Source organism: Aristolochia californica, unplaced genomic scaffold (genome assembly GCF_029961685.1).
Source record: "Aristolochia californica isolate CCGP_79_NKW_82.1479 unplaced genomic scaffold, dmAriCali1.0.hap1 SCAF_1, whole genome shotgun sequence".
NCBI classification, from domain to species: Eukaryota; Viridiplantae; Streptophyta; class Magnoliopsida; order Piperales; family Aristolochiaceae; genus Aristolochia; species Aristolochia californica.
In genome coordinates this window covers 60,708,900-60,733,122 of record NW_027181770.1, presented here as the reverse complement: position 1 = coordinate 60,733,122, position 24,223 = coordinate 60,708,900, and the positions used below count along the sequence as shown (strand labels likewise).

The 24,223-nt window shown below is 39.7% G+C and overlaps 5 protein-coding genes across 5 annotated transcripts; 3 read left to right on the top strand and 2 right to left on the bottom strand.

Moving 5' to 3' along the window:
* Positions 1-584: 584 nt before the first annotated feature.
* On the top strand, positions 585-4,013 carry LOC137944475 (patellin-6-like). The gene is made up of 7 exons (XM_068790189.1): positions 585-691; positions 774-940; positions 2,178-2,436; positions 2,811-2,847; positions 2,990-3,095; positions 3,406-3,516; positions 3,652-4,013. The coding sequence occupies exons 2-7, from the start codon at positions 842-844 to the stop codon at positions 3,766-3,768; spliced, it is 729 nt and encodes a 242-aa protein (XP_068646290.1). The 5' UTR covers positions 585-691; positions 774-841; the 3' UTR covers positions 3,769-4,013.
* Positions 4,014-6,133: 2,120 nt separating this feature from the next.
* Positions 6,134-12,058, top strand: LOC137954241 (WRKY transcription factor SUSIBA2-like). The gene is made up of 5 exons (XM_068801645.1): positions 6,134-6,896; positions 8,791-8,976; positions 9,759-10,588; positions 10,870-11,028; positions 11,142-12,058. The coding sequence occupies exons 1-5, from the start codon at positions 6,441-6,443 to the stop codon at positions 11,821-11,823; spliced, it is 2,313 nt and encodes a 770-aa protein (XP_068657746.1). The 5' UTR covers positions 6,134-6,440; the 3' UTR covers positions 11,824-12,058.
* On the bottom strand, positions 12,012-13,959 carry LOC137954257 (protein WHAT'S THIS FACTOR 1 homolog, chloroplastic-like). The gene has a single exon (XM_068801646.1). The coding sequence runs from the start codon at positions 13,761-13,763 to the stop codon at positions 12,315-12,317; it is 1,449 nt and encodes a 482-aa protein (XP_068657747.1). The 5' UTR covers positions 13,764-13,959; the 3' UTR covers positions 12,012-12,314.
* Positions 13,960-14,707: 748 nt separating this feature from the next.
* On the top strand, positions 14,708-19,442 carry LOC137954273 (uncharacterized WD repeat-containing protein C2A9.03-like). Its single transcript, XM_068801647.1, has 10 exons — positions 14,708-15,165; positions 15,770-15,896; positions 15,980-16,147; positions 16,242-16,328; positions 17,161-17,295; positions 17,515-17,625; positions 17,964-18,055; positions 18,137-18,239; positions 18,423-18,509; positions 18,627-19,442. Exons 2-10 carry the CDS (start codon positions 15,777-15,779, stop codon positions 19,038-19,040), a joined length of 1,317 nt encoding a protein of 438 aa, XP_068657748.1. The 5' UTR covers positions 14,708-15,165; positions 15,770-15,776; the 3' UTR covers positions 19,041-19,442.
* A 193-nt stretch (positions 19,443-19,635) lies between these two features.
* LOC137954224 (probably inactive leucine-rich repeat receptor-like protein kinase At3g28040) lies at positions 19,636-23,051 on the bottom strand. The gene is made up of 2 exons (XM_068801644.1): positions 21,423-23,051; positions 19,636-21,329 (listed from the first exon to the last, which is right to left on the bottom strand). Exons 1-2 carry the CDS (start codon positions 22,985-22,987, stop codon positions 19,853-19,855), a joined length of 3,042 nt encoding a protein of 1,013 aa, XP_068657745.1. The 5' UTR covers positions 22,988-23,051; the 3' UTR covers positions 19,636-19,852.
* Between the last annotated feature and the right edge of the window lie 1,172 nt (positions 23,052-24,223).

Genomic DNA, 24,223 nt, shown 5'->3' with positions numbered 1-24,223 from the left:
TGTTTAATCATTCATTTTTATGTTAAAGTATATCATATGTTATTAGTAAATTAATAACTTAATTTATTATATTCATTTATGTTATTTTTAACTTTATTTTTATTTTTTATAATTAATCATGTGCACAATTAATTGGCTCAAGTAATTAGTATATTAATGTATAATAAATTATAATCATTAAATAATATAATATCTAATTTAATTAATTAATATATTAATATATTATAATTATATATTAAATTACTTATTCGTGTAGTAATCTTGTTTGTTTTACCTAATTTGGGTTTAGGTATTATATTTTATTTAAATATATTATTACAAGTTATTTTTTTTATTTTTTTATTTTTTTTTCATTTTGGGCACTAACACTAGAAACTATTTTCCAATGCACATGACCTCGTCCACATAATTATTTGAAGTTGAAGTTCATGCCCCCTCGCCCCTTATAAAATATTTTTTGTGTTCCATAAATGGGGGTGGGTGGGTTTTGCCTTTGGTTTGGGCTTTGGGTTGAAATATCAGTTTTATCTCGATAAAAGACCAACCCGAGCCGACCCGAAGTTCTGATTTGCTCTGTGAGAAGACTGGACACTCTCCCGTGAGTCCTCAGCGGCCATCGAAAACGACCACCAACCTCTTAACGACCTTGGTCTTGTGTTTCGTCCTTCCGTGGTGCCACCTGCTGAGCAATGTAATGTAAAGCCTTTAATGGCTTGTGATCCGTCTCCGTCTCCCTGCCTAGTAACTTTCCTGTTTCGCCGTCTTCGTCTCAGGTGCAGCTGCAATTTCTTTGGGAACTTCCAGGGTCGCTCTGCAGTCTACCGTGGAGGCCAAAGATACGATGGAGAACAGGCAGGGGGAGATCGTGGGTGGTGATGTCGAGTGGAACAAAGTCAGGTTGATGAGAGCCTTCGTGGAGGGGGAGGATCCGGCCTCAAAGGTGTTTCTTCTTCTTCTTCTTCTCGTTTCTCTTCTTCCTCTTCGTCCATTTTCCGTACTTCCGTGGAGTTTCTGATTTTGGGTTGCTTTTTTTTCCTCTCTTTTGTGCAATGTTTTTTCGAAAATTTTGGTCTTGCTTGTGTTTTATCACCTGGTTTGGCCCAATCTTTGTATCTTTTGCATTCGTGATGATTCTGATCAGGGTCTTGGCTCTACAGTTGTAACTCCTTCAGCTCATTTTATTTTCTTTACGTTCGATTTCTTATGTGGGTCTTTTTGTTTAATAATTCTTATTCTTTTTGCAGCTTACTGTTCTTGTTTTACGTCTGTTTTGAGAGCATTTTATTTTCTTGAAGTTCCCAAATCTTGAACTCTATGCATGCATAATCCAACCAGAGTGAATTTCATGAAATTAGCAGAAATAGAATGTTCTCTTTCTCAATGGTTCCGTGTTCTTGCATTAACTCTGCCCCCATTTTTTTTCCTTTTCTTTTGTTTTCAGTAAATTTGACTGGACCATTAACTTTTCGTTGTACAGCTTTTCTGTATATTTTCCATTTATTCTGTCTGTTATGTTTGTTATGGCTAAATTTATGTCTCTGTTTCTCTATTATATTTTTGCTCTCTTTTTCCTTCATCCAAACGACTGAACTCTAGCTAATCTTCTTTTCATTTGCGTCTGTTTGCTCCGATTTTTAACTTAAGCCACGGTACTTGGCTTTTTTACGCACTTTGTTCTTCAAATTGAGCGGAACCCTCCTGGCAGAGGAGGTTTCAGGGGCTGTTGAGAAAGAAAACTCCAGGGGGGGGGGGGTCGTACTTAACTCCAGTAAGATTGAATATATTTGCAGATCCTTTATCATCACCTGCGTCCACATTGAAGCATTATCAATTCCATGGCTGATTCCTTCACCCACATCTTGTTTTGGGAAATGCCTTCAGCTAAGTTAGTGTTTTGATTAGAGTTTCTCTCAATTGAATTACGGACATACATTTTTGAATGTGCTCTCGTCTCCCTTGGGATGAAATCCATATCTCATTGTGTTCCCCATAAAAAAAAAACGAGCTTTTTAGTACATTTCACTTCTGATTTTGCAGCCTTCTGCTTTACTAACTGTTAGGATACTACCCCCTTCACATTTTAACAAGTCCAAGATAATATTTCCAAGCACCCTGGGACTTCTACCTTGTTAATTCATTGTTCATTCCATTGAGTTGATGAGATACTTTTCATGCAGGATGTAGATGATCTGATGCTTAGAATATTTTTACGTGCCCGAGATCTTGACATTGAAAAGGCCTCTAACATGTTCCTGAAGTATCTAAAATGGAAGGGAGCCATTCTACCAAATGGTTTTATTTCTGAGCTGGAAATCCCAAACCAACTTTCTGAGAAGAAGATGTTTTTGCAAGGGTTTGATAAGAAAGGTCATAGTATAGGAGTTGTTTTTGGTGCAAAACATCGTGCTTATAACAGAGATCTAGAAGAGTTCAAACGTATGTTTTCTTTCTTTTCTATTCTATTTTCTTGTTGTTATGCATTGGTCTTTATTTCACATGAATCAAAATCCAAAGGCTGCAGATTCCAATACAATTAACAGTTCTAAGAGACCCTTGATTTTTGTCGGATGACCAAAATTTATTCAAAAGAGACAAGATATCCCAGGAATTTTAAGCGCTTTATTTAATCTTTTTTGAAGCATTCATGAGATCTGGATTTTTTGGTTTCATAAAGCTCTGATCGATATATTCTCATGGAAGTCTCGTTTCCAAAACCAATGTATTTTTAGGATAATGACTGGATTACTGAACTTAGATCATTAACTGGTTGTTCATTGGCTAATAACATTTTTTTTTCATCTTCATGATAGGTTTTGTAGTTTACATTCTCGAGAAGTTATGCGCCAGGTACATTCTATATTCTTCATTTTTTTCAGGATGGTTTCTTCCCTAGCCACACCTCACTTTGTAAGTACAGAGGCGCTAATGAGATAGATCAGTAACAATTCATTGCTACAAAATCATTTTAGCATTTTTCCCATTGTCACAGTACACCAAGTGGACAGGAAAAGTTCATCGTAATTGCAGATCTACAAGGTTGGGGACTCTCACATTGTGACATCCGTGGGTATTTGGCAGCTCTTGACATTTTACAGGTTTATTTCTAGACTATGGAAAGCCAATCATAATCAACTCCAAAATATTGATCCTAGTATATAAGTTTGAGTTTTCATTTAATAAACACAAAATTTAGAAGAAAGGAGTAAAGTAGATATAAAACTCTGGAAAACAACTAGACCCAATTAAACTCTGCCCAAGCTAATGCAGTATCTCTCCATATCGTATTTATTTACTCACTGGATAATTGATATTCTAGGATGATATTTTATTATCAACTCTAGCCAGAGAAACTTACAGTACTGTGCATCACAAATCTGTCTCAAATTTGTATTTCTGTCATGGCAGAATAATTACCCAGAAAGGCTGGCGAAGGCTTTCCTGATCCATGTGCCATATGTGTTCATGACAGCATGGAAGATTGTGTATCCATTTATTGACAAAAACACCAAGAAAAGGGTATGTTTGCTCATGTCTCTCCCACCATTAAACCAGTTTCAAAAATTAAAGAAAGACAAGAGTGAAGAATTATAAAAAAACAAAAAAATGCTGAATTACAGTCTGTTTTTACATTTTGGACTTTTAATTTTGCAGTTCATTTTTGTGGAAAAGAAGAACCTGAAAACAACACTGCTACAAGACATTGATGAGAGTCAGCTCCCAGACATATATGGAGGCAAACTCCCACTGGTCCCCATTCAGGACTCTTGAAGCATTATCCTTTTCTGGTCAGTTTTTTTTTTTAAAAATTAACTTAAAAGCACAGTGAGGGAACCAGAGCAACTAGTCTCAAGATTACTTTCACCAGTGAACTACTTGTGGCATGTCAAGAATTGGCTTGGCTGCACACTGCAAATCAATTATGTAGTTTAACTCAAAAGCTGAGATTGCCAATTTCTCATTTGTGAGGTTAGTTATATATTTAGCCTGATGAACAGGCAATATCTTTTAACTGATTGACTGGTATCTACCACAAAGGGATGCATGCAGCTGAACCAATGTTTTCTCATGCTTGAACTCGTGTTTCTTCTCAGATCAAGCTCTGCTGTCTCGAGTATGAGCTTGTTTCCTTGGTCTTCCAGGTGTTCTAAATATTTCCTAAATATTTTACAAAATATGGGGTAACCTGCGGCTATCGGGTATCCAAATGCGAAACCCTAGCCTTAATAGTTCTCTTTGTGTTGTAATTTTTTTTTAAAAAAAATATTGGACTAACACTATTTGTAATGTAACATTATTTGGAAATCTCTCCTAGTAAAAAGCTAGATTTATATGAAATTTTTTATTTTAAAATTATTAATATTACCATATTTTTTAACATTAGCAATATATTAATTTTCTCACTTTGATATCCCATGAAACCCTGTATGAACTATCAACTATCAAATTAAGCTCCATTCACTTACTATGAAATATCAATATATTTTTAAATGTTTTAATTTAAAAATCATTAGAAATATCAATATAAACTACAAGTAGGGTTAATAAATAAGGCAAATGCATTAAAAGTAGTATGTATAAAACTTATAAATTGAAGAGACTTTTTGATACCTTCAAAGAGAAATTCACTTGTTTCTCCCAAAATAAGAGTAAGGGCTTGTTTGGAACCTGACGAAAAGAAAATGAGAGAGAAAGTTGTTTTCTATTGTTTGGAAGCAAAAAATCACACTTTCTTTCTTAGTTAATAAATTCTCTATCACAAAATGATAGAATTTGGGGAGAAAAGAAAAGAAATAGAAACTCGAGAGAAAATTTTAATCATCAAAATTTAAAAATTTATTATTTTTTTTTTCACATATATCCAAACAAGAGAAATTATATTTCTTTTCCATTTTCTCTCATTTTCCATGGGCATCCAAATAAGAGGAAAAAAAACTCTTTCCTTTTCTTTTCTCTCCACTTTTCTGTGTTTCAAACATAGCCTAAGGGTATTCTGATTTTGTGGAATATGACCCATTACCAACGTTTTAAAGGTCTTTAGTCCATCAAGGGTGCCCTAACAACGATATGAAGCATTACTAGACACATACATATCAAATATATCACAATAAAACTTAGGTATCTCAATATGATATTTGACATCGATAAGTGCATTTTTATGCCCATTAACTTACTTCATCCTATTTCAACCCACTTGGGGAGGAGGAGGAGGAGGCTCAGAATCATTTTTTAATTTTTTTTTTTCGTTGAAGAAGATGAATAAAACATAAACTAATGACATCATATCTCCAATAATTTCTACATTATAATGTAAATTATTTATTTTTATATTTTTAATTAATGACTTCATGGAATTCTAATCTTATGGCAAAATTTTGAAAGATTAAATTGATATTTATAATTAAAAATATAAACCCAAACCGTGCACATATTTTAATTTTTTTTAAATATATTTAAAAATAAAATAAAATATATTTATTCTATATTATTTTCACTTAGATTAAATTAATTAAATTATTTATAATTAATTTTTTAAATTTAAATCAGTAAAATTGATAATAATTTCAATGATATCTTAAGCTCTATAATCAATATTCGTAGGTGCATTTATTTATGCGACTTTTTTAATAACTAAATAAAAATTTATAATATGAATTGAATAAAAAAGAATGAGAATAAATAATAATTTTAAATCACCCAAATACACTCACCTTAAGAGTTCATACGTGGGAAATTTTAGCCAATAAAGAAGCAAAAGAAAAGGTGGCGGATACGTGTAAGCCGGCAGTACTCACAAAACACGTGTAGCGCCGGTCCCGCATAGTCTGAACTGGTGGTCGCCGTTTCAGGTAAAGAAACCCAAAGTGGGTTCAAGAATATTCAAAAGGACCACGTGCGAGGATTCATGGGCGGAGAGAAACGATGACGCGATGAAACGTGTAAAGCCTGCTTCCGACGCTTCGGTGCCAGAGCCGCTGGGCCGAGAAACGGGGCTGGCTTGTGGGTGAAACGCCACTGTACAGTTTCTGAAGCTAACCACTCGACCCCATTTTCGGGACGCAGCGAGCCAAAACCCCTGCGAGGAAATCCACACTCTACTTTCTCTCTTCTTTTCTTTTCGTTTTTTTCTCTTCCATGGATTCTCCTCTGCCGGTCCCCCTCCTTTTTGTTTTGTTTTTTAATACAGACAGTGAGAGTCGAGACCGAAGAGAGAGAGCGAGCGAGCTCGAGCTCGTTCTTTTAAGGTCGGTCAAATGATGCCACTCTCCGTCAAACTTCTCTGAAAAGCCTTGCCTTTCCTTCCCTTTTTCTTTTTTGCGTTTCTTTTTTCGCGGAAATTGTGAGTTTGTAAGTTTGTAACCCGACTTTTCTGTGGAGTGGGAGGTGTTGTTGTGAGGTATGTAGAGGTCGGAGGTTTGTGTTTTGGATTGGAGGGTTATCAGATGGCGAGAACGGAGGAGACGGGATCTGTGGGGGGTGAGTGGAAGTCGGTGCTTTTGAGTCCCAGAGGTCTTTTCTCGGCGTTTGTGGAGGATGGGTTTCGTTCGAGGTCATACTCGAATGCATCGGGGGCTTGTAACCCGACTGGGGATGGCGAGAGGGGGAGTGGTGCCGCGGACGGAAACGTGGAGGAGGGGAACTTTGAAGGGTCGGAGAGTTTAGATGCTTCGAAAAAGGTTTTTACTGATTGGAATGCTCCGACGGGGAGGAATGGTGGGAGCATTGCGGAGAGGAGAGCTGCGAGATGTGGGTTCAGTGCACCCAGGATAAATACGGCGAGGTTTAGATCTGTGAGCCCGCTTGGGTCGCCTGGAGTTCGCTCGCCGTACCTCACCATACCTGCTGGCCTCAGTCCGACGACCTTGTTGGATTCTCCCGTTATGCTACCTAATTCGCAGGTAATGCTGGAGTGTAATAAACTATAAAGTTATCTTCTTGCCTTTTGAGGTATGTTTTATGTTCTGGATCATCTAATTTTGGCTCCGTACGCATCTTAATCGGCTATCTGTAGTTTATAGATATATTTTTTGCAAAAATTGCTGCTAACTTTGTTGATTAATTAAACATGCTAAATTATGAATTAGTTTATTGTGTGATTAATACTCGTCTTGTAGGATTCTTTATTTATTTATTTATTTTATTTTTTGGTTTCCTATCAATCCGCCTGGGAATCAATGGGATTGTCTGTAATCTCCTGCTGTTAACCAGTTAACCTTTTTATTCTGTAGAGTTTCTATACTTCGTACGTCTTTGCATTGGCCAAAACGTCTAGTGGCTTGTTTCCGTTGGAAGTCACTTTACATCTCCTTGGAAGGTTCTTGGTGTCGCATGTCTCAGTCTTTCATATTAGGTGGATACTTGTCTTGGTGGCCATCGAGGCCTCTTGGAAGTTATGTGGCCGTGATAATTCCTGAGTTTGACCACCATGACTGCAGGCCTATCATTCTCTGCTACCAGAATTGATTCAGGTTTATTTGTTTGAAGAGAGGAGGTTGGGTTCATGGGGTATATTGCTTCTTTATTGAGATAGGGCTCCAGGATGATGAAGTTGCAAGTTTATTTACGTGTTCATGGGTGACTATTGTGCCTAACCATAGATATTTTATGTTATAGTCCTCGTATATGAGTTAATAAGAATCTGGCCAAGTATTTTATGTTCATGGGTGAAAATTGTGCTTAACCATATATGGAAGAGAATGGATTGGACCTTGGTTGAATTCGCCACATTTGAGGGTCTCTCTGTGTGGGTGTCAAGTTCAAGTCTCCTGGGTGCCTTGGGTATCTTGGGTGCTTATGTAAACCATTTAGCATAAAACATTGACAGTTGTAGTAGACCTATCAAGAAGGACACTGTTTGTGCTGATTACAAAAGAAATGCATGACTACATTCTTTAGTTGCTTCTGCCTTTATATTTAAACAGGCACGAGTTACTAAATTGCAATGGAGAGTTTTTTTTTTTTGTTTTTCATTTTTATGTTTTTGTTGTTATATTAGGAAAACTTGACCATTATCAGTAGCTACTAGTGATGAGCCAAACAGCAGATATGCGGATGTGGTTGACATTGTCCAATGTTTTAATTTGGAGTCTAGAGAAAACAGTTGTATGGGGATATTCATGATGGCCAACTTAACAATTGACCCGACAACATATTATAAGTCAGAATGGAGGAAAGGGCATGTTTTTTTTTTTTTTTTTTGTTGAGAAAAAGTGTGAATGTATCACTAAGGAAAGGGCATGTTGCTAACCTCAAAAAGGATTTGCTGATGATATTTGCACTGGGCACTAATAAACATTGTAAAATGAACTGTGCTTTCTTCATGTTTGCTAACTGTGGCAGTAATGCTATGTGGTCGCCTTAGTCTCATGGTGTATTTCCAACAAGAAATTCAGGTAAGTCAACATTGATTTAGATAAAGTGGTAAGGAAACACTTATGGGCCAATCTAACCATGCAACTAGTGAATATTGAGCAGATTAGAGGAGGATTCTAAAGAGCAGACCCCAGCATACTAGACAAGGCCTTGAGGATGTTGGTAGTGTTGAACTTTTGCTTTTTTAATGGTTCTTATTGGCCATCTTCCAAAGGAACAACTGATAATGTTCATCGAGTAGGGGCATTGGCAGAATGGAACTTTCATGTCATTGTAAACCTGGATTTACAGCTTCATTTGATTTTTTAATCATTATTCTTCAAGGTTTGCATGGTGAAACTTCTCATCATAAGTCCATGACTTGAACTGGGCCTATCAATACTTTTTCATCCCACTGTATAACTAACTATATTTTTGTAGGCACAAACATCTCCTACAACTGGATCTTTCCTCTTGCCTTCTTTCAGTCATGAAAGCCCAATCCCAATGTCTATAGCTTCTGATACAGATAAAGACAACTCTGATGATGTTGACTCTTCTGCATTCATGTTTAAACCTCATTTGGATCCAGTTCCAACACATGTCATTCCAAGTGATGGAAGTAAGGTAGTGGTTTCCTCCTGTTGATCCTTATGATTTTGTGGAGTTAACCTCTCTTAACCGCTCAATAGAAAATAAAGATGGAAAGAAAGTTTTCGAAACTCTAAAATGCTTAATTTCAAAGTACATTTTGTGGATGTGGGTTTATTGGAAAAAATCATTTATGTCGATTTATTATTTAGCAATAAAAGGAACTGATGCTTGTGAAATGTTCCAGGGAGATTCCTTTGTAAAACAGTTTAAAACAATAGGTTTTTGTTCGGGATCTATTATATTAAAAGTACCTCACAGATCTTTCCAGTGCTCGTGAAGTTATCTAGACTTGCCTTTCAAAGGAAAAAGAAAAATGCCTGTCTTGTCTCAATTTTCCATGTCAAGCAAATATTTATTATGCTCATAAAGTAATTTATTTGGAGGCTATCAATGTAACATACTTTAATGTTATTCTAAGTGTACAAAGTTGTAACAAACACTGTAAATTACTATTCTTTTCTCATAGACTTTCTGTATTTTTTTTAACATTTCTTTATCAACTTGGTGCTTCTCAGACAACTTCTCTCATTCAGGAAGAACAAAGAAAATTTTAGTTACACTATGAATTCCTTTTTCTATGGTAGATTCTTTGGTGTGGGATGTCTGCAAAATTCCTCAGCCAACTAATAGAGAAACTCCAGATTAAAGAAACTAGTAAAAGAATTTTACATGTTGATTTTCTCTAGTTATCTTCCAAATCAAACCTGGCACAGCATGTTCGCATGGCTGATGTCAGCAATCATTCCTTGATCCAGGCACAACAACAGATGGGATTCAAGTATGAACCGGTGATCCTGAAACACACTAATGCAAGCAACTATGCCAGTGATTTTTTTCCCAATATAAATGGTTCTAACTGTCTGACTGAAAATGCAAAGTCCTTCGCTCGTCATTCATGCCCGCCTAGCATTACGAACCAAGTATCTCAGCCACGTGAGGACCCCCTGCGTTCAGAAGATATCGGCACTCAGCATATTGTGGAAGAGGACCAGAAAGCTGGATTTTCTTCAATGAGCATGGGCAGGCCTTCAGAAGATGGATATAATTGGAGAAAGTATGGGCAGAAGCAGGTCAAAGGTAGTGAGTATCCTCGAAGCTACTACAAATGTACTCATCCAAATTGCCAAGTGAAGAAAAAGGTAGAACGTTCCCATGATGGTCAGATAACTGAGATCATTTATAAGGGTGCACATAATCATGCTAAACCTCAGCCTAGTCGTCGCTCTGCCATTGGGTCAACATTTTCTCTTGGTGAGATGTCAGATTCACTGGAGGGCTCCATGACATATGCAAGAGGTGAAGGCGGATCTATCTGGAGGGGAATCCAGCCAGGATCTAACGATAAAAGTGGTGGAGATTGGAGATGTGATGGGTTGGAGAGGACATCATCTACTTCAGTTGTTACTGATGCTTCAGATCCATTATCAACTGCCCAAGGGAAACAAATGAATGTATTTGAATCTGCAGATACACCTGAGCTTTCATCTACTCTTGCTAGCCATGATGATGATGAAGATGGGGCGACACAAGGAAGCATGTCCCTTGGAGATGATGGTGAAGATGATGAGTCCGAGCCAAAGAGAAGGTAACTGGAGCTGATGCACTTTTTTTTGTGAGCCTACTATCTTGGTTTAAAAAACTATTCTAATCCAGAATAGGTAGAACATGAAATTAGAGCTAGGCAACTTGATTTCAGTAAATAGCAAGTGAAGTTCTCCAAAACTTCTTAGTGGGCAGTGAAACACAGCAGTGTCTTAGCTGTTGTCATAGATTAATTATTTGCTATCAATTAAAAGCTTTCTAACTTTTCCACTAGAGCCAACTTTTTAGCTCATCCTGGACGGATCTCTTTTTTTCTTGTTCCAGGAAGAAAGAGAGCTCTTTGATTGAAATGAATTTGGTATCCAGATCTGTTCGTGAACCAAGAGTAGTAGTTCAAACAGATAGTGAGGTTGACATTCTTGATGATGGATACCGCTGGCGCAAGTATGGGCAGAAAGTGGTCAAAGGAAACCCTAATCCTAGGTATCTCTTTTGTAATCTTTTATTTGTCTATACCTGATAGTTATAATATTCCTTGTCATACAGGTGTTACTTTTGCATTTCTTCTTCTAATTGGCTGAATGTTTCGACTGCAGGAGCTACTACAAATGCACAAATGCTGGATGTACTGTGAGGAAACATGTTGAGAGAGCTTCACATGATCTGAAGTCGGTCATTACAACATATGAGGGAAAGCACAACCATGAAGTTCCAGCAGCCAGGAACAATAATCACCTCAATTCTGGTGCCGGTGCTGGGTCAGCTCCTCCTACTGCTCACACTGCATCAGCCTTGTCTGTGGCAACCAACATCACCAAGCATGAACGACAAGTTCAAGACCTTGCCCCTCAATTTGAGAGGAAACCAGAACTAAGTAACAACTACTTGAAACTGGGATATATGGGGAGTTTCCTTGGTGACATCAAACTGGGTGGTTCCTCCTGTTATGACATAAAACTTCCCCCTGCATTGCAAGCTCCCATTTCACTGGGTTCTTTTGCACACAGTGAAACCCTACAAGCAACTTCCGCAGCCCTTCCAGATTTCCCAATTTCTTTCCCATCGATCAATTTCCCTCAGTCAGCTGGTCTTTCTCTTCCTGGTTCCAATTTTATTCCTGGGAAGCCCATTGCTGGTGCTCAACCATTCATGGCGTATCAACCCAAAGAGAGTGATACAAGATTCATTAGGCCTAAGCAGGAGAAAGATGATGGGTTATCCGAGGCTCAAGTGGGAAATGCGTCCTACCGCCAGGTAAGGGGAGGATATCCTCTGTAAAATTTTGTTTCTTCTCTAAGACGAGAGCCCGTGCCCAAGGTCGATGAGGCTCTACAAGGAAATTCAACAAATGTTCTCCTTTTAAAATGTATCTTTTAATGTTATACTACCCTCGTATACATCCATACAGACAGCACCTGTAATTATCGTTCATTTTTTTGGCTGTAAAGTCTATCCATGTTTCCTCACAAGAAACCGTTGTTGCTTTATAAATAAAGATGTTTTTTTTGTTCATTAACAACAAGCTTATATCATACTGCTGCTCCTCTCATCCTAGCAGAAGGGTACATGTTTAGAGTGAACGGAGCACCAGTTGTTGACCAATTAGCATTGCCTTGCGCTTGAATTTGTTTCAGTTTACATGCAGAGAAAGGGCCGTTCTCCTTGCAGAAGTATGAACACAAACAGAGGCATGTTCAGTCGGAAGAGGGATTTTACTTTCTATAACTATTTAACAATGCAGAAGACAGGATGAGTCTGTTTCTTTTCGGTCACCAAGATTCCAAATTCCCGCTTTCTCCGTTCTCTGATGCATTAACCGTCCAAAATTCTTCGACGGAAGCTTCCAAGAGCTCCCCTCCATCATCGTCACTGGCAGCACTGAAGTACTTCCAATCGTCGCCATTAATTCCAGACTCAAACAACTCCCCCAGCCCATCCTCGTCGTCGTCCTCCTCAGCTTCACTATCAGTCTCCTCGTCGTCCTCTTCATTATCATCAAGGAAGCCAACACCATTCCTTCTCTCTCTCCTCATCCTCTTTCCTTCCCTAACCAGCTTCATGAGCCTCTCCTTTAACCCCAACAACTCATCCTTATTCATCAATCTTCCCTTCTCATCATATCCTTCCACCAAAAATACTGAATCCCGCATCCCTTTTAAGCTGACATAAAACATCTCTGGGTGTCTCACCAACATTGCCCGCAGCCTGTTCGACAGTCCGAACTCCTTCCTAAAATGCGTCAAATGGTCTATGAGTGTCCGCTTCTCGACAGTCATTGACAGTACCTCCCTCATCACCTGACAGGCCCTCTTCTCTCCCTCCATGGTAAGTGGTTCTGGCCACTCCTTTGGGTCCATGAACGAATCAATATCCGGCAGTTCTCTCATCTTGATCAAGAAATCACGGTGCTTCCTCTTCAAATTGAGACCCTTTCTCAGTTTCAAGGTCCGGAACTTGGGCGCCCGGTTGATGATTAAGTCATTGCCTCGAACAGGTGGCGGGGGGGACGGAATCGCTAGAAGGGGATCCCAGTTGACGAGCTCCAAGGCTCGACCGTAGGAGGTGTCGACGGTCTTGAAACGGTGGGGGTGGTCGTTGCAGAGGCGCGAGCGAAAATTGGCAGGGAGACCCATGTCAGGGGCTAGGTGCACGAGCTTGGAAAGGAGGAGCCTACGGTGGGAAGAGAGCATAAGTAGCTTCTGCAGCTTGGCGGCGAGGGAGTCGGTCACAAGGGTCCTGAGATAAGCTTCCTGCTGCGCGAGTGCTGTCGCCGCCGGCGTGAGGCCGACACAGAGAAGATCGTCCCGCGACTTGGCCGGCCGGAAGAGCTCGAAGATAGAAGGGTAGCGTTTGATCATGGTGAGGATGGAACGTTCCGGAGGGAGGGAAAGGTAGGAGCGGCATTTGGAGAGGACCCGGAGAGGAAGGAAGTGTTTGGGTTTGGAGAGGAGGAGAGTTTTGAGCTTCTGGACGAAGCGGATCTTGTTGCTCCTAATTACATGGCGATCCAGCTCCGGACTCCGGACTATCTTCGGCTGCTTACAAGTGACGACGACGGACCTGTTCTTGCTCTGATTCCCGTCACCCTGAATAGCGATTCTGAGAGCTGACAAGGAGGAGGCGGAGGAAGAGAAAGACAGGGTTGATGGGTGCACATAGAGGAAACTGGAGCGATGGAAGTGCAGCTTGGGAGGAGGGTTCAGCGCGTGGAGTTTCATGATCGACGTCTCTGCAGAGGCCGGAATTGAGGAGATTGGGAGAGTGTCTGGACCAAATTCCAAGAGGTTCAATTTCCACTAAAGTGTTTGAAAAGAACAATTAAAAAAGTGTATTAAATAAATAATGTAATTCAATTATCAGATTACAATGGAGATCCCCTGCCCAAAGCTTTTGTTCTACAAAGGCCTCAAGGGGTTCCTCTGATCACCGCTTTCTTCCTCGCCGAGTTCATGGAAGCAGCGACTGGAAATATTAGTCATGGAAGCTCAGCTTGAACGATTGAAAAAAATCCGCTCGCACTCCTTGACTGATCTCTTTAAGAAGCTCAGCAACTCTGGTAACCCTTTAGCCCCCAAATAATGCCAACTTGTTATAAATTATTTTTGTGTTCACAATTCTCATATAGAGTTTGGTGGTTTAACCTAAAATCACTTAAACTAATCTTATTTCATTCTTAGTTTAATTACAATAATAAAAAGGTTGCCACATGAGAAGTTTCTAGAAAGCTGATGGCTTGAGAAATGGACCACGAGCATGACCACGTCATAGTCCACCTTGACCTCCATAGTGTTCAATGCATGTACCAAATGTAACATTAGTAGTAGTTGTGCTGCGACTTTGAGGGGTGTAATTATCAAGTCTTGAAAGCTGTCTTTAGTAATTATGGACTTTCTTGAAGTAGGAGATCAAACAAGAGACCATGGGAACTTTAATAATGTAGGCCAATGGGTTTGTACTCAAGGCTACATCAAACTCAAGAACAAAGTAGTCAAGTGACTTTTTTTTTATTATTTTTTTAAAAAATGCATCTAATTATCGTTTTAGACTTGTACTTACAAAAAAAAAAAAAAAAGTGATTAGCAAATAAGATGAACTCACATTGTCACCAGTTTTCTCACACAGGAGCCTGGAGGAAACCAAAGATCAGGGTGTGTTCGTTAATACTTGACAGAGATGCAGGTTGGCAATATTACCACCCACCTATGATTTGGACTCACAGGAAGAGCTAGTTTTCTTATGGCTAGTAGCCGAAGGGGAAACAGGGTTAAAATTCCCTTGCGAATGTGACCTGTGACCAGTGAACACCACCACCAGAATTTATAAAACATTTGGATTGGAATTCAGAAGCTTCTCCTTTCCCGATAAAGGGGAATAATCATCCTTTCCCCCTTTATTCATTTCGCTTCCCATATTTAATAATTATTTGTGGGTATTTCTGTTTGGACGTGTTGTCGAGCTGCACATTGAGTTCTCTCGCCTCTGCGGCGTCTGCTATCATTTTCCGCCATCTAACGCTGCGTCTGTTGTGGAGGCAACCCTAAAGAAGGAAGGACCGAGAGTTCTTTGGGGGTGGTTGTGGGGATCTCTCTGTCGTGGAAGGGGTTCTGGGCTTGTGCTAAGGTGAGAAAACCGATTTTATTGGCCTTTCTTTGTTGGGTTTTTCATTTTTGGTGTTGTTGATAGCTTTTTTTGTTTTGAGTTTTGTTGAATAGAGGTGCTAGGGTTTGTCTTCTGCTCTCCCGTTCTTTAAAATAAAAAATTATACTGGAACTCTTGCATTTTGGATATGCGGTAACCGTGTTAAATTGATGGATTTGATGATTTTTTTTTTTTTTTTTTTTTTGTGGGAATCTAACGTGTTCTATATTTGTAATCGAAATATTTCACAAAGTCTTCTCTGTTCCAATAATAATTGACATGTCAAGCTCCTTATTCTTTTATCTGTTGTTTTACTCATTTGGTTGAGGTAATGATGATAAAAAAAAATGCTTTCCAAAGAAATGAAGTGATGATAGAAGATTTGAGGGTGCATTGGATTAGTGAGAAGGTTATGTCCTATTTGATCCTTGAGGCGGTTTTACTTATCCGTATTAGCTTTTACCTTTCTTTGTCCTTATATTATGTTGCTTTCGTGCTCAATATTCTCTTTTTCTGAGAATTTTATTTATTGGAGAATTAGTTCTTTTATTTAATCTTTTTTTACATTTTTTTCTTGTTGTTTCAGAAGTATCATGTCCCTTCATCAGAGAGACGAGGTCGATTACATGGCTGACGAAGGTGAAATGGCTGATGTGGATGAGTATATGGTGGGGGAGAGGAGCGATGTGGATCAAGAAAATGATTATGATACGGTAATCTTTTTTAATCTGATTAATTCCAAGAAAGTTTCTAATTGTCAAGTTCCTTGTTAATAAGCAGTTATCTATTTTTGCAGCTTACAAGAGTAACTGACACATCTTCAGCACAAGCCCGAAGAGGAAAGGATATACAAGGAATTCCTTGGGACAGGCTAAATATAACCAGAGAAAAATACAGACAAACCCGGTTGGAACAGTATAAGAATTATGAGAATGTTCCTTCCTCTGGAGAAGTGGTTGACAAGGTATATTTCTGAACTGGTCTGTCATCTTATAAGTTTGAAGTTACCTACCTCGTTTTTGTTGTATTTAAACTATAATTGTCTATATATTTTAAAGGAATGTAAGCAAATGGAGAAAGGGGGTAACTACTATGAGTTCCAACACAATACAAGATTGGTGAAACCTACAATTCTTCATTTTCAGGTGAGTATGTTTTAAACATTGTTCTTCATGTAGGTAAATGTTGGCCACAGTAAATTTGATAGTATGTATTGGGAATCCAACATAGAAAGAGATCAATGTTTGGAACCTGCACTCTATTGCTACTTTTGTGCCAGCATTGTCAGTTTAAACACCCTTCAGAAGAATGCCTTCTCTGGATGGTAGCTTGGATTGCAGTACCTAATCCAGTTGAGCTTACCTTTGCTGTAGAAGAATCCCTTCTTTAGACAGTTGCTTAGATTGCAGTATCTTATACAGTTGAGATTACTTTTCTAATGCATCCTGACTCTTGGTTTGGGGATTCAATCAAAGTTTTAATTTTTCCATGTATCCATCATGGATCTGCTTACCTATTTGTGGTTGGTCTTAAGTAGTACTTTTTTGGATGGCACAGAGAAATGCCTTATTCTGATCCCTTGTGTCCCTCTATGATGACTGCCTTCACTAATACCTGACCTCTAGTCTAAAATAGTTCAGGAATGGTTGTTCTTCTTTGAATTGTTTGGCATTGAAGATGCATTCCTTTCTTTCAGTTTTTCCTTTTTGATGTTGTTACCCTGAATCCGTGAGCAAGTGTTAGATTTTCTTTTCTTTTTTCAATAGCAAGGGAAATTTCATTTGTGTTTTTAGGTTTTCAGTAGTTGAATATGGAATATGTGATGCCAAGGAAGTTTAAATTGAACACATTAATGTAATAATACATGTAAACCATGAAATAATATTGTATTCTTCTCATGCCTAACTGAAAAAAAGTTTAATCATTTTTACTCCCTGCTTGAAATTTAACTACTCTGTGTGGGAATTGCTTTTGCAGTTAAGGAATTTGGTCTGGGCGACCTCAAAACATGATGTTTATCTCATGTCAAACTATTCAGTCATTCACTGGTCTGCATTAACCTGCAATTGGTCTGAAGTTCTTAACTTTTCAGGCCATGTTGCACCTGTTGAGGTATTGATCGTTAAACTTCTCTTCGTAATTCATCATCATTTTGATCGTAGAAACTTTAGTTACAATTAGTTATAGTTTTCTTAGTCCTACAATTTATCATTGTTTTATTCACCATGGTTCTCAAATTGTACATCATTTGTATTTAGTTATGAGAATCAAATTGTGGGTTCATTTTTTTTCTCTGGGTATTGAATGGGTTGGCTTTTTTTCATCATCCAGAAACATCCAGGAAGCTTGCTAGAAGGTTTCACCCAAACTCAAATCAGCACACTTGCAGTGAAGGACAATTTGCTGGTTGCTGGAGGTTTCCAAGGAGAGCTAGTTTGCAAGGTGGTTTTTGTCCTTTTTTTCTCTGTCAGTGAGCATAGTTTATTTCATGATGCATTCTTGTTATCCTTTGTTAGGTAGGAAAAATGCTACCTGTGCTACATAATTTTTTAGATGATCATTCATGAGCATATATATATATATGTGTGTGTGTGTGTGTGTGTGTGTGTGTGTGGTCTTATGCATATCGTATCAAAAGAATGTGTATAGGGCATTTGTGATGTCATATTCATGTCATTTGCTTGACATTCTTGTTGTAATTCACATGATCAATTTCATCATAAAGCAGTTCTCAATATTGTATCAATGTTGATCAACTTTTGTTCTTTGATATCGTATAGTCTTTAAATCGGCGGGGAGTAAGCTTTTGTGCCAGGTCAACCTTTGATGACAATGCAATCACAAATGCTTTAGAGATATACAACAGTTGCAGGTATTCTTTGATTTGGACATCTCAACCGCACATTATTGTCCACAGCATGACCCCTAATATGTTTAAAGAGTTGCTCTGCAGTGGTGTTCATTTCATGGCATCCAACAATGATTGTGGTGTGCGGGAGTATGATGTAGAAAGGTTCCAGCTGCTGAATCATTTTCGATTCCCGTGGCCTGTGAATGTATGCCTTTTTCCTCTTGTACACTATCTCATTTCCTTAAATTTTTTTTTTTTACCTACTATTTCGGATTATAATTAGTTTTCATGAAGGGGAGATATACATAATTTTGGGTTACTGGAATTGCAGTTAACATATGCGTGTTTGCCCTGATTCCTTGTGTGTGTCTGATCTTGTCTTCTGCAGCACACATCAATTAGTCCGGACGGGAAACTTCTCACGGTGGTGGGGGACCATCTTGATGGTTTGCTTCTAGATTCACGCAACGGGAAGGTAACTATTTCCCTTGGCCTTTTAATATATGAGTGTGACAAGGATATAACCCACAAACCATTGTTATGATTGTACGTTCTCTTTCTGTCTCATTTACTGTTTTCTCCTCTGATGCAGACTGTTGCCACATTTGTCGGTCATCTTGATTATTCGTTTGCTTCAGCTTGGCATCCAAATGGCCTAACTTTTGCCACAGGAAATCAGGACAAGACTTGCCGAGTTTGGGATGTTAGAAAACTGTGTGCACCGACCGCAGTTTTGAAGGGAAACTTGGGTGCAGTTCGATCTATTCGGTACTCTTCCGATGGACAGTTCATGGCGGTGGCAGAACCTGCAGATTTCGTGCACATCTATAATACTAAGATGGATTATAAGAAGAGACAAGAAATAGACTTCTTTGGAGAGATTTCTGGGGTTTCCATGAGTCCAGACGATGAATCAATCTACATTGGAGTATGGGACCGGACTTATGCCAGCTTGCTTCAGTATAACAAAAGACACAAATATGACTATCTCGATTCCTTTTTCTAATTTCAAGGCAAATCAGATTGGCTTTTGTCTTTGTAGAAGATGATACAGCTGCTCTATGTCCAAGATGGTGAAGTTGGTTTAGTCTTGCCAGTGGCTACGCTGTAAAGATAGAGCAGTAGTTTTAGGTGAACTCATAGAAAAGATTGTACAGAGGTTGTTTGTCTGTTACTTGAGGCAGGAAAATATGTTTATGTATCATGTCAGAAGGAATTTCATGGTGGGTTGATGGTTTTTTTGTTCCTCTCCCTTCCTCTGCCTCTCTTCTGCAATGTCAGGTTTTAAGTGTAGCTTAATTTGTTCTATAAAAAAAAAAAAGTATAGCTTACTCTGTTGGACATTATTCCTCTTGGGTTTAAATCTACAAATAATCCTTTATTCTTTCAAAAAACCATGTGTTTTCTGTATATGACCTTTATGTTAAGAAAGATCTCTCTGCCTTGAAAGTACTGTTTTTCATACTATATTGGGTACATTTCCAACAGAATCTGGGCACAAGCAAATGATTTGCTTTTGGTAAAACAGATTTTCTTAGTGAAATGTTAGCAGAAGCACTGGTAAAACAGATTTTCTTAGTGAAATGTTACCAGAAGTATGATTTTGTTCTAAAGAGTGAATAGGAAACCGAAAACACACAGGGAATGTTATAACAGGGCACGAGCCCAGGCAAATGCCCATCAACTGGAAGAAGGTTACATTAACAAGCAATGCATATAATAGAAAAACAGAAAAGGAAAAACTAGTCACTGTTCTTTTTGCCTGAGTGATTTCCTCGATGAAAACTAAAGAGAAACCATTGCTTGGGAGCCAACTTCTTAGTAAGCTTCCAATGTGTGTTGTAATGGAGTCTTAATGACCTGCAAAATCTGGGTCACTTCCGTCATGGACGGCCTGCTGGAAGGTATTTGAGAAGTACAGACCAAACCCAATTTGAGAAGAGGCACCGCTTCATCTTCTTGATAGTCACTCAAGCTGGGGTCGATGCAATCCAGTGTATTTCCTTGTTCCAGAAGGACCCTGACTTGGTCAGTGAGTACCTCCACATCGTCCTCCCCATACTGCACCGGGCGTCTCCCCGTCACAAGCTCCAAGATCATCACTCCGAATCCGTAAACGTCGCACTTTTCGTTTATCCTTAAGCTTTGGCAGGCTATTTCTGGTGCAACATAGCCTACTGCGGTCTGAAACCTGCTGGTAGGTACATGCCTGTCAACGGATGGTAGAAGCCCGGCCAACCCATAATCTGATACCTTCGGATTGAAGTTCTCATCCAGCAAGATATTGCTGGGCTTGATGCTGTAATGAACGATTGGCGGCCGGCATTGGTGCAGATAAGCAAGGCCTTTTGCTGTTCCCATGATTATGTTGAATCGAGTTGGCCATGGAAGAGGTGGAGTGGAAGGGCCCCGTTCATGGAGCTTGGAATATAAGCTACCATTTGGAGCAAAATCTGATATCAGTAGCTGCAACTGTGGTGTCCAGTAGTACCCTTGGAGGGTCATCACATTTGGGTGTTTTGTCTTCCCCAGGATTCGAACCTCCCGGTCGAAATCGTCTTGGTACTGAATTATGTTGGATGTTGTGAGCTTCTTGATAGCCACTGTTCTTCCCTCTCCCAGAGAAGCTTTATAGACTGTTCCAAAGACTCCTCTCCCTATCTCAGAAGCCTTGGTGAGTAGTGACTCTGCATGATCAGTCCAGTCCTCATATCTGGATTCAGTTGTGCTGAAGAGAACTAGTCTTCCTGTGAGTGCCTTCGCTGATCTTGGGGAGCTGGAGCACATGCTTTCCATGGCAGTTTCAATAAAGCCAAGTCTCTTTCTGGTAGAAATATTCAGCACGCTCACCACTAGAATTCCAATGAGTATGATTGTGGCTGCTGAGATTGCAATAATGGCAGAAACACTTAAGAACAATCTGTGCCTGTTTTTCCTTGAATCAGACGCTGGAGGCGCGGCTTCGTCGCCGTTTCTTCCTTTATAGTAAGCATTTGGATCTAGCACCAATGGCTTTGGCACATTCATCTTACAAGGTCCTACTAGGAGAGGTGAACAGAGACCCAGGTTCCCCTGCAAAGCACTCTTGTCTAAGCTTGGGAATATGCCTCCCCTGGGAAGCTGACCCACGAACCTATTGTGAGAAACATTCACTGCAAGCAGGTCGTTCAAGTTAGCAAGCTCTTGTGGGATCTCTCCACTCAAATTGTTGAATTCCAGCTTGAGAATTTTGAGCTTTTTCAACCATGAGACGGCCTCTGGAATGGAGTCACTCAGGTTGTTGTGTGACAAAGTTCTGCAAGATGAAAAGGAAATTCAGCTAAGAAATGTCGAGACACAGATGAAGGAAAAAGAAACGAACAGATTGATCAAACGCAGAACAACTTACAGTAAGGAGAGAGAAGAACAGTTCCCAATGCCTTCTGGAATTGGCCCACTCAAGGAGTTTCCGTCCAGTTGCAGTACAGAGAGGCTGTTGTATTCACACAAATCCTCCGGTATCGATCCATACAACCCACTATTCCTGAGATCCAGCACCGACAAATTTCGAAATAAACCAAGCTCAGGAGGCAATCTCGAGTGAAGATTATTCCAGGACAAGTTCAAGTATCTCAAACTTAAATAGAGACCCAATTCTGGAGGAATAGTGCCACTGAGACCATTTTCTGACAGGTCCAGGTGAGTGAGAGAGTCAAACAATTGAGATGAACCCGCCGGGATCGACCCAGTGAACCCATTTGCTGACAAGTCGATATCTCTTAATCCAAGATCAAACAGACCTGCTGGGATACTTCCATTGAAATTGTTCCCTTTCAGTTTAATCTCCGAGAGCCCAGTACAGTACTTCACCGCTTCAGGTACCTCCCCTGTAAGTCTGTTACCGGAGAGAATCAAAGAGTTCAGTAATCTCAGATCACCCAAAGAATCCGGGAGGTTGCCAGCCAGTTCGTTGTTGGAAACATCTAACAACTGGAGAGTACTCATGGTACCAATCCATGTAGGGAAGTCGCCTGTTAATCTGTTACTGGCGAGACTGAGAAACGAGAGAGAATTGAGCATCTGAACTGAGCCTGCAACTACACCACTGAACATGTTATGACTCAAATCCAAGTGAACCAGATGCGGGCAGAGTCCAATATCTGCAGGCAGAGGTCCTTCAAATTGGTTTCTTTCCAAATGCAGCTCTTTCAAATAGTGCACAAGTGCAACCCCTGCAGGAACATGCCCTGTGAACCCATTTTTCGAAAGATCCAGCACTCTAATCTTTCTCAGAGACCAAATCCCATTACTGAAATCAGGATTTCCAGAGAGATGATTGTTCGAAAGATTGAGTGTCCCCAGAGAAACACAATGTGCTAATGTACTGGGAATCGGTCCTTCTAGCAAATTCCCACTCAGAGAAACAAACTTTAGTGAAACAGAGCCTGCGAAAAACCGTTCCGGGATTGGCCCAGAGAGAGAATTCTCCGAAAAATCCAGGAACCTGATACTCGTCAAATTGGTAAACTCATCCGGAATCGTCCCGGAAAAGCTGTTATAACTCAGGTTCAGTCTCCGGAGGCTCTGGACGCGACTCAAGTCCGGACTGATGCTTCCAGAGAAATTATTACGCGAAAGAGACAGATCCTTCAAGTGCTGCAGCTTCTCAAGGCCTCTCCCGATCTTCCCATACAGGCCTAATCCATCAAGAGAAAGCTGGGTGACTCTACCGTTTCGCGGGTCGCATTTTACGTATTTCCAGGAACACGGACTCTCATCGTCTTCACTCCAGGAGGTCAGAACAGAAGCGGGATCTACGAGGCCGGATTTGAAGACAATCAGGCCCAGCACGTCGTCGTTGAGCAGGAGAGAAGGAGCACTGGATATGCAACTGGGTATAGAAGCCATGAAAATGGTGGAGAGAAAGATAAGCCATGAGAGGGAGGAGAAAACGCGGAGACGAAGATAACCCATTGTTTCTTCCTTCCTCCTCTCCCTGATTGGAGAAGAAGAGAGCAAAAGCCAAAAACAGCGTGATACAGCCTCTGCCTGTGGAACTGTAGTTTTCTGCGATGGTTGGATTTTGTACTTGCGTTTTCACGTCAGAAAATTATGCTCTCAGCTCCCGGGCCCACGCCTGGCTTGGGTTGCTTTTGGTCCCACAACGGCGAGCTCATCTCTCACATATACTGTGAATTTTGTCTTGCTATAGAAGGATAAAAAAATATGGAGGGAGGGAGGGTCCTCCCCATTGGCCGGTGGGAAACCGGCCATTGGGCTTGAACTTGAAGGGATTCACGGGCAGTACAGGTTGAAAAAACGGGACAGGGCGTCCTTTGAAAAATCTATGCACCAACAATTAAAACACAGCCAAAGTCAAGAGAAAGAAAAAAACAGAGAGCAATGAGGTGTCTCCAGGCATCCCCTTTCACAAGATCCAAATTTCATTCACGGGACCTCTTTTGACCCCTAGTGCCTTCCACTGCCCCCCACGCTGCACCAGAAAGAAAAAAACAGTGCTTCTCGTGCCCTGCCGCCCCCCTTTTCATGTGCTTGTGGGGGCCCTGACACATGGATGGACTACTTTTATGTGGTCTGTCTCAAGCTCAGCCACCCATGGCACTCCATGGAGTGAACTTGGAGGTCTGTGAGTTGAGGTTTAGTGTTTAAATTGGATTAATTTGTAGGTATTTTTGTGAGATATCGGATCAATGAGTGTAGTATTTTATCGAGAAACAAAACGATATTAGATCGCTACTAGTGTTAGTTTTTGGCACAATTGGAATCGAATTCAATAAGGATTTTTTTTATTTTACATGTCTCTTTTAATATCCATGTCGGATTGAGTATGACTCTGTCTCAAAATGATTATCCACTTAGGATATTTATTGTTTAATCTTATAACTCAATCATTTTTCTTAATACTTGTCAAAATAAAAAAAAATCATTAAATTTTCCCTCAAGAAGCCTACTATTGATTTTAAGTGGATTAATCTAGGTCGGAAATGGGTTTTCAATATAATTGGCTAGTTTTATATTCCAACTATTTCCCTTAATGTTTTTTTTATTTTTCATATTTTTACTCTATTTTTTTACACCATCATCCTCGACCAAATCGGAATTTAACAATCTCATTATTATTTTCCAATTCAACATTCTTTATAACTAGGGTTTCTTTTTCACTCGAACACAGGATTTGATTTGGACACA

Bases quoted from the DNA above. Each gene is read 5' to 3' on its own strand.
- LOC137944475 (XM_068790189.1), top strand. From the start codon at position 842: ATGGAGAACAGGCAGGGGGAGATCGTGGGTGGTGATGTCGAGTGGAAC. The intron at 2,848-2,989 runs GTACATTCTATA...CCATTGTCACAG, and splicing joins CTCGAGAAGTTATGCGCCAG to TACACCAAGTGGACAGGAAA. The intron at 3,517-3,651 runs GTATGTTTGCTC...TTAATTTTGCAG, and splicing joins ACAAAAACACCAAGAAAAGG to TTCATTTTTGTGGAAAAGAA.
- LOC137954241 (XM_068801645.1), top strand. From the start codon at position 6,441: ATGGCGAGAACGGAGGAGACGGGATCTGTGGGGGGTGAGTGGAAGTCG. The intron at 6,897-8,790 runs GTAATGCTGGAG...ATATTTTTGTAG, and splicing joins TTATGCTACCTAATTCGCAG to GCACAAACATCTCCTACAAC. The intron at 11,029-11,141 runs GTATCTCTTTTG...TTTCGACTGCAG, and splicing joins AAAGGAAACCCTAATCCTAG to GAGCTACTACAAATGCACAA.
- LOC137954257 (XM_068801646.1), bottom strand. From the start codon at position 13,763: ATGAAACTCCACGCGCTGAACCCTCCTCCCAAGCTGCACTTCCATCGC.
- LOC137954273 (XM_068801647.1), top strand. From the start codon at position 15,777: ATGTCCCTTCATCAGAGAGACGAGGTCGATTACATGGCTGACGAAGGT. The intron at 15,897-15,979 runs GTAATCTTTTTT...CTATTTTTGCAG, and splicing joins AAGAAAATGATTATGATACG to CTTACAAGAGTAACTGACAC. The intron at 18,056-18,136 runs GTATTCTTTGAT...GTTGCTCTGCAG, and splicing joins GAGATATACAACAGTTGCAG to TGGTGTTCATTTCATGGCAT.
- LOC137954224 (XM_068801644.1), bottom strand. From the start codon at position 22,987: ATGGGTTATCTTCGTCTCCGCGTTTTCTCCTCCCTCTCATGGCTTATC. The intron at 21,330-21,422 runs GTAAGTTGTTCT...TTCATCTTGCAG, and splicing joins TGTTCTTCTCTCTCCTTACT to AACTTTGTCACACAACAACC.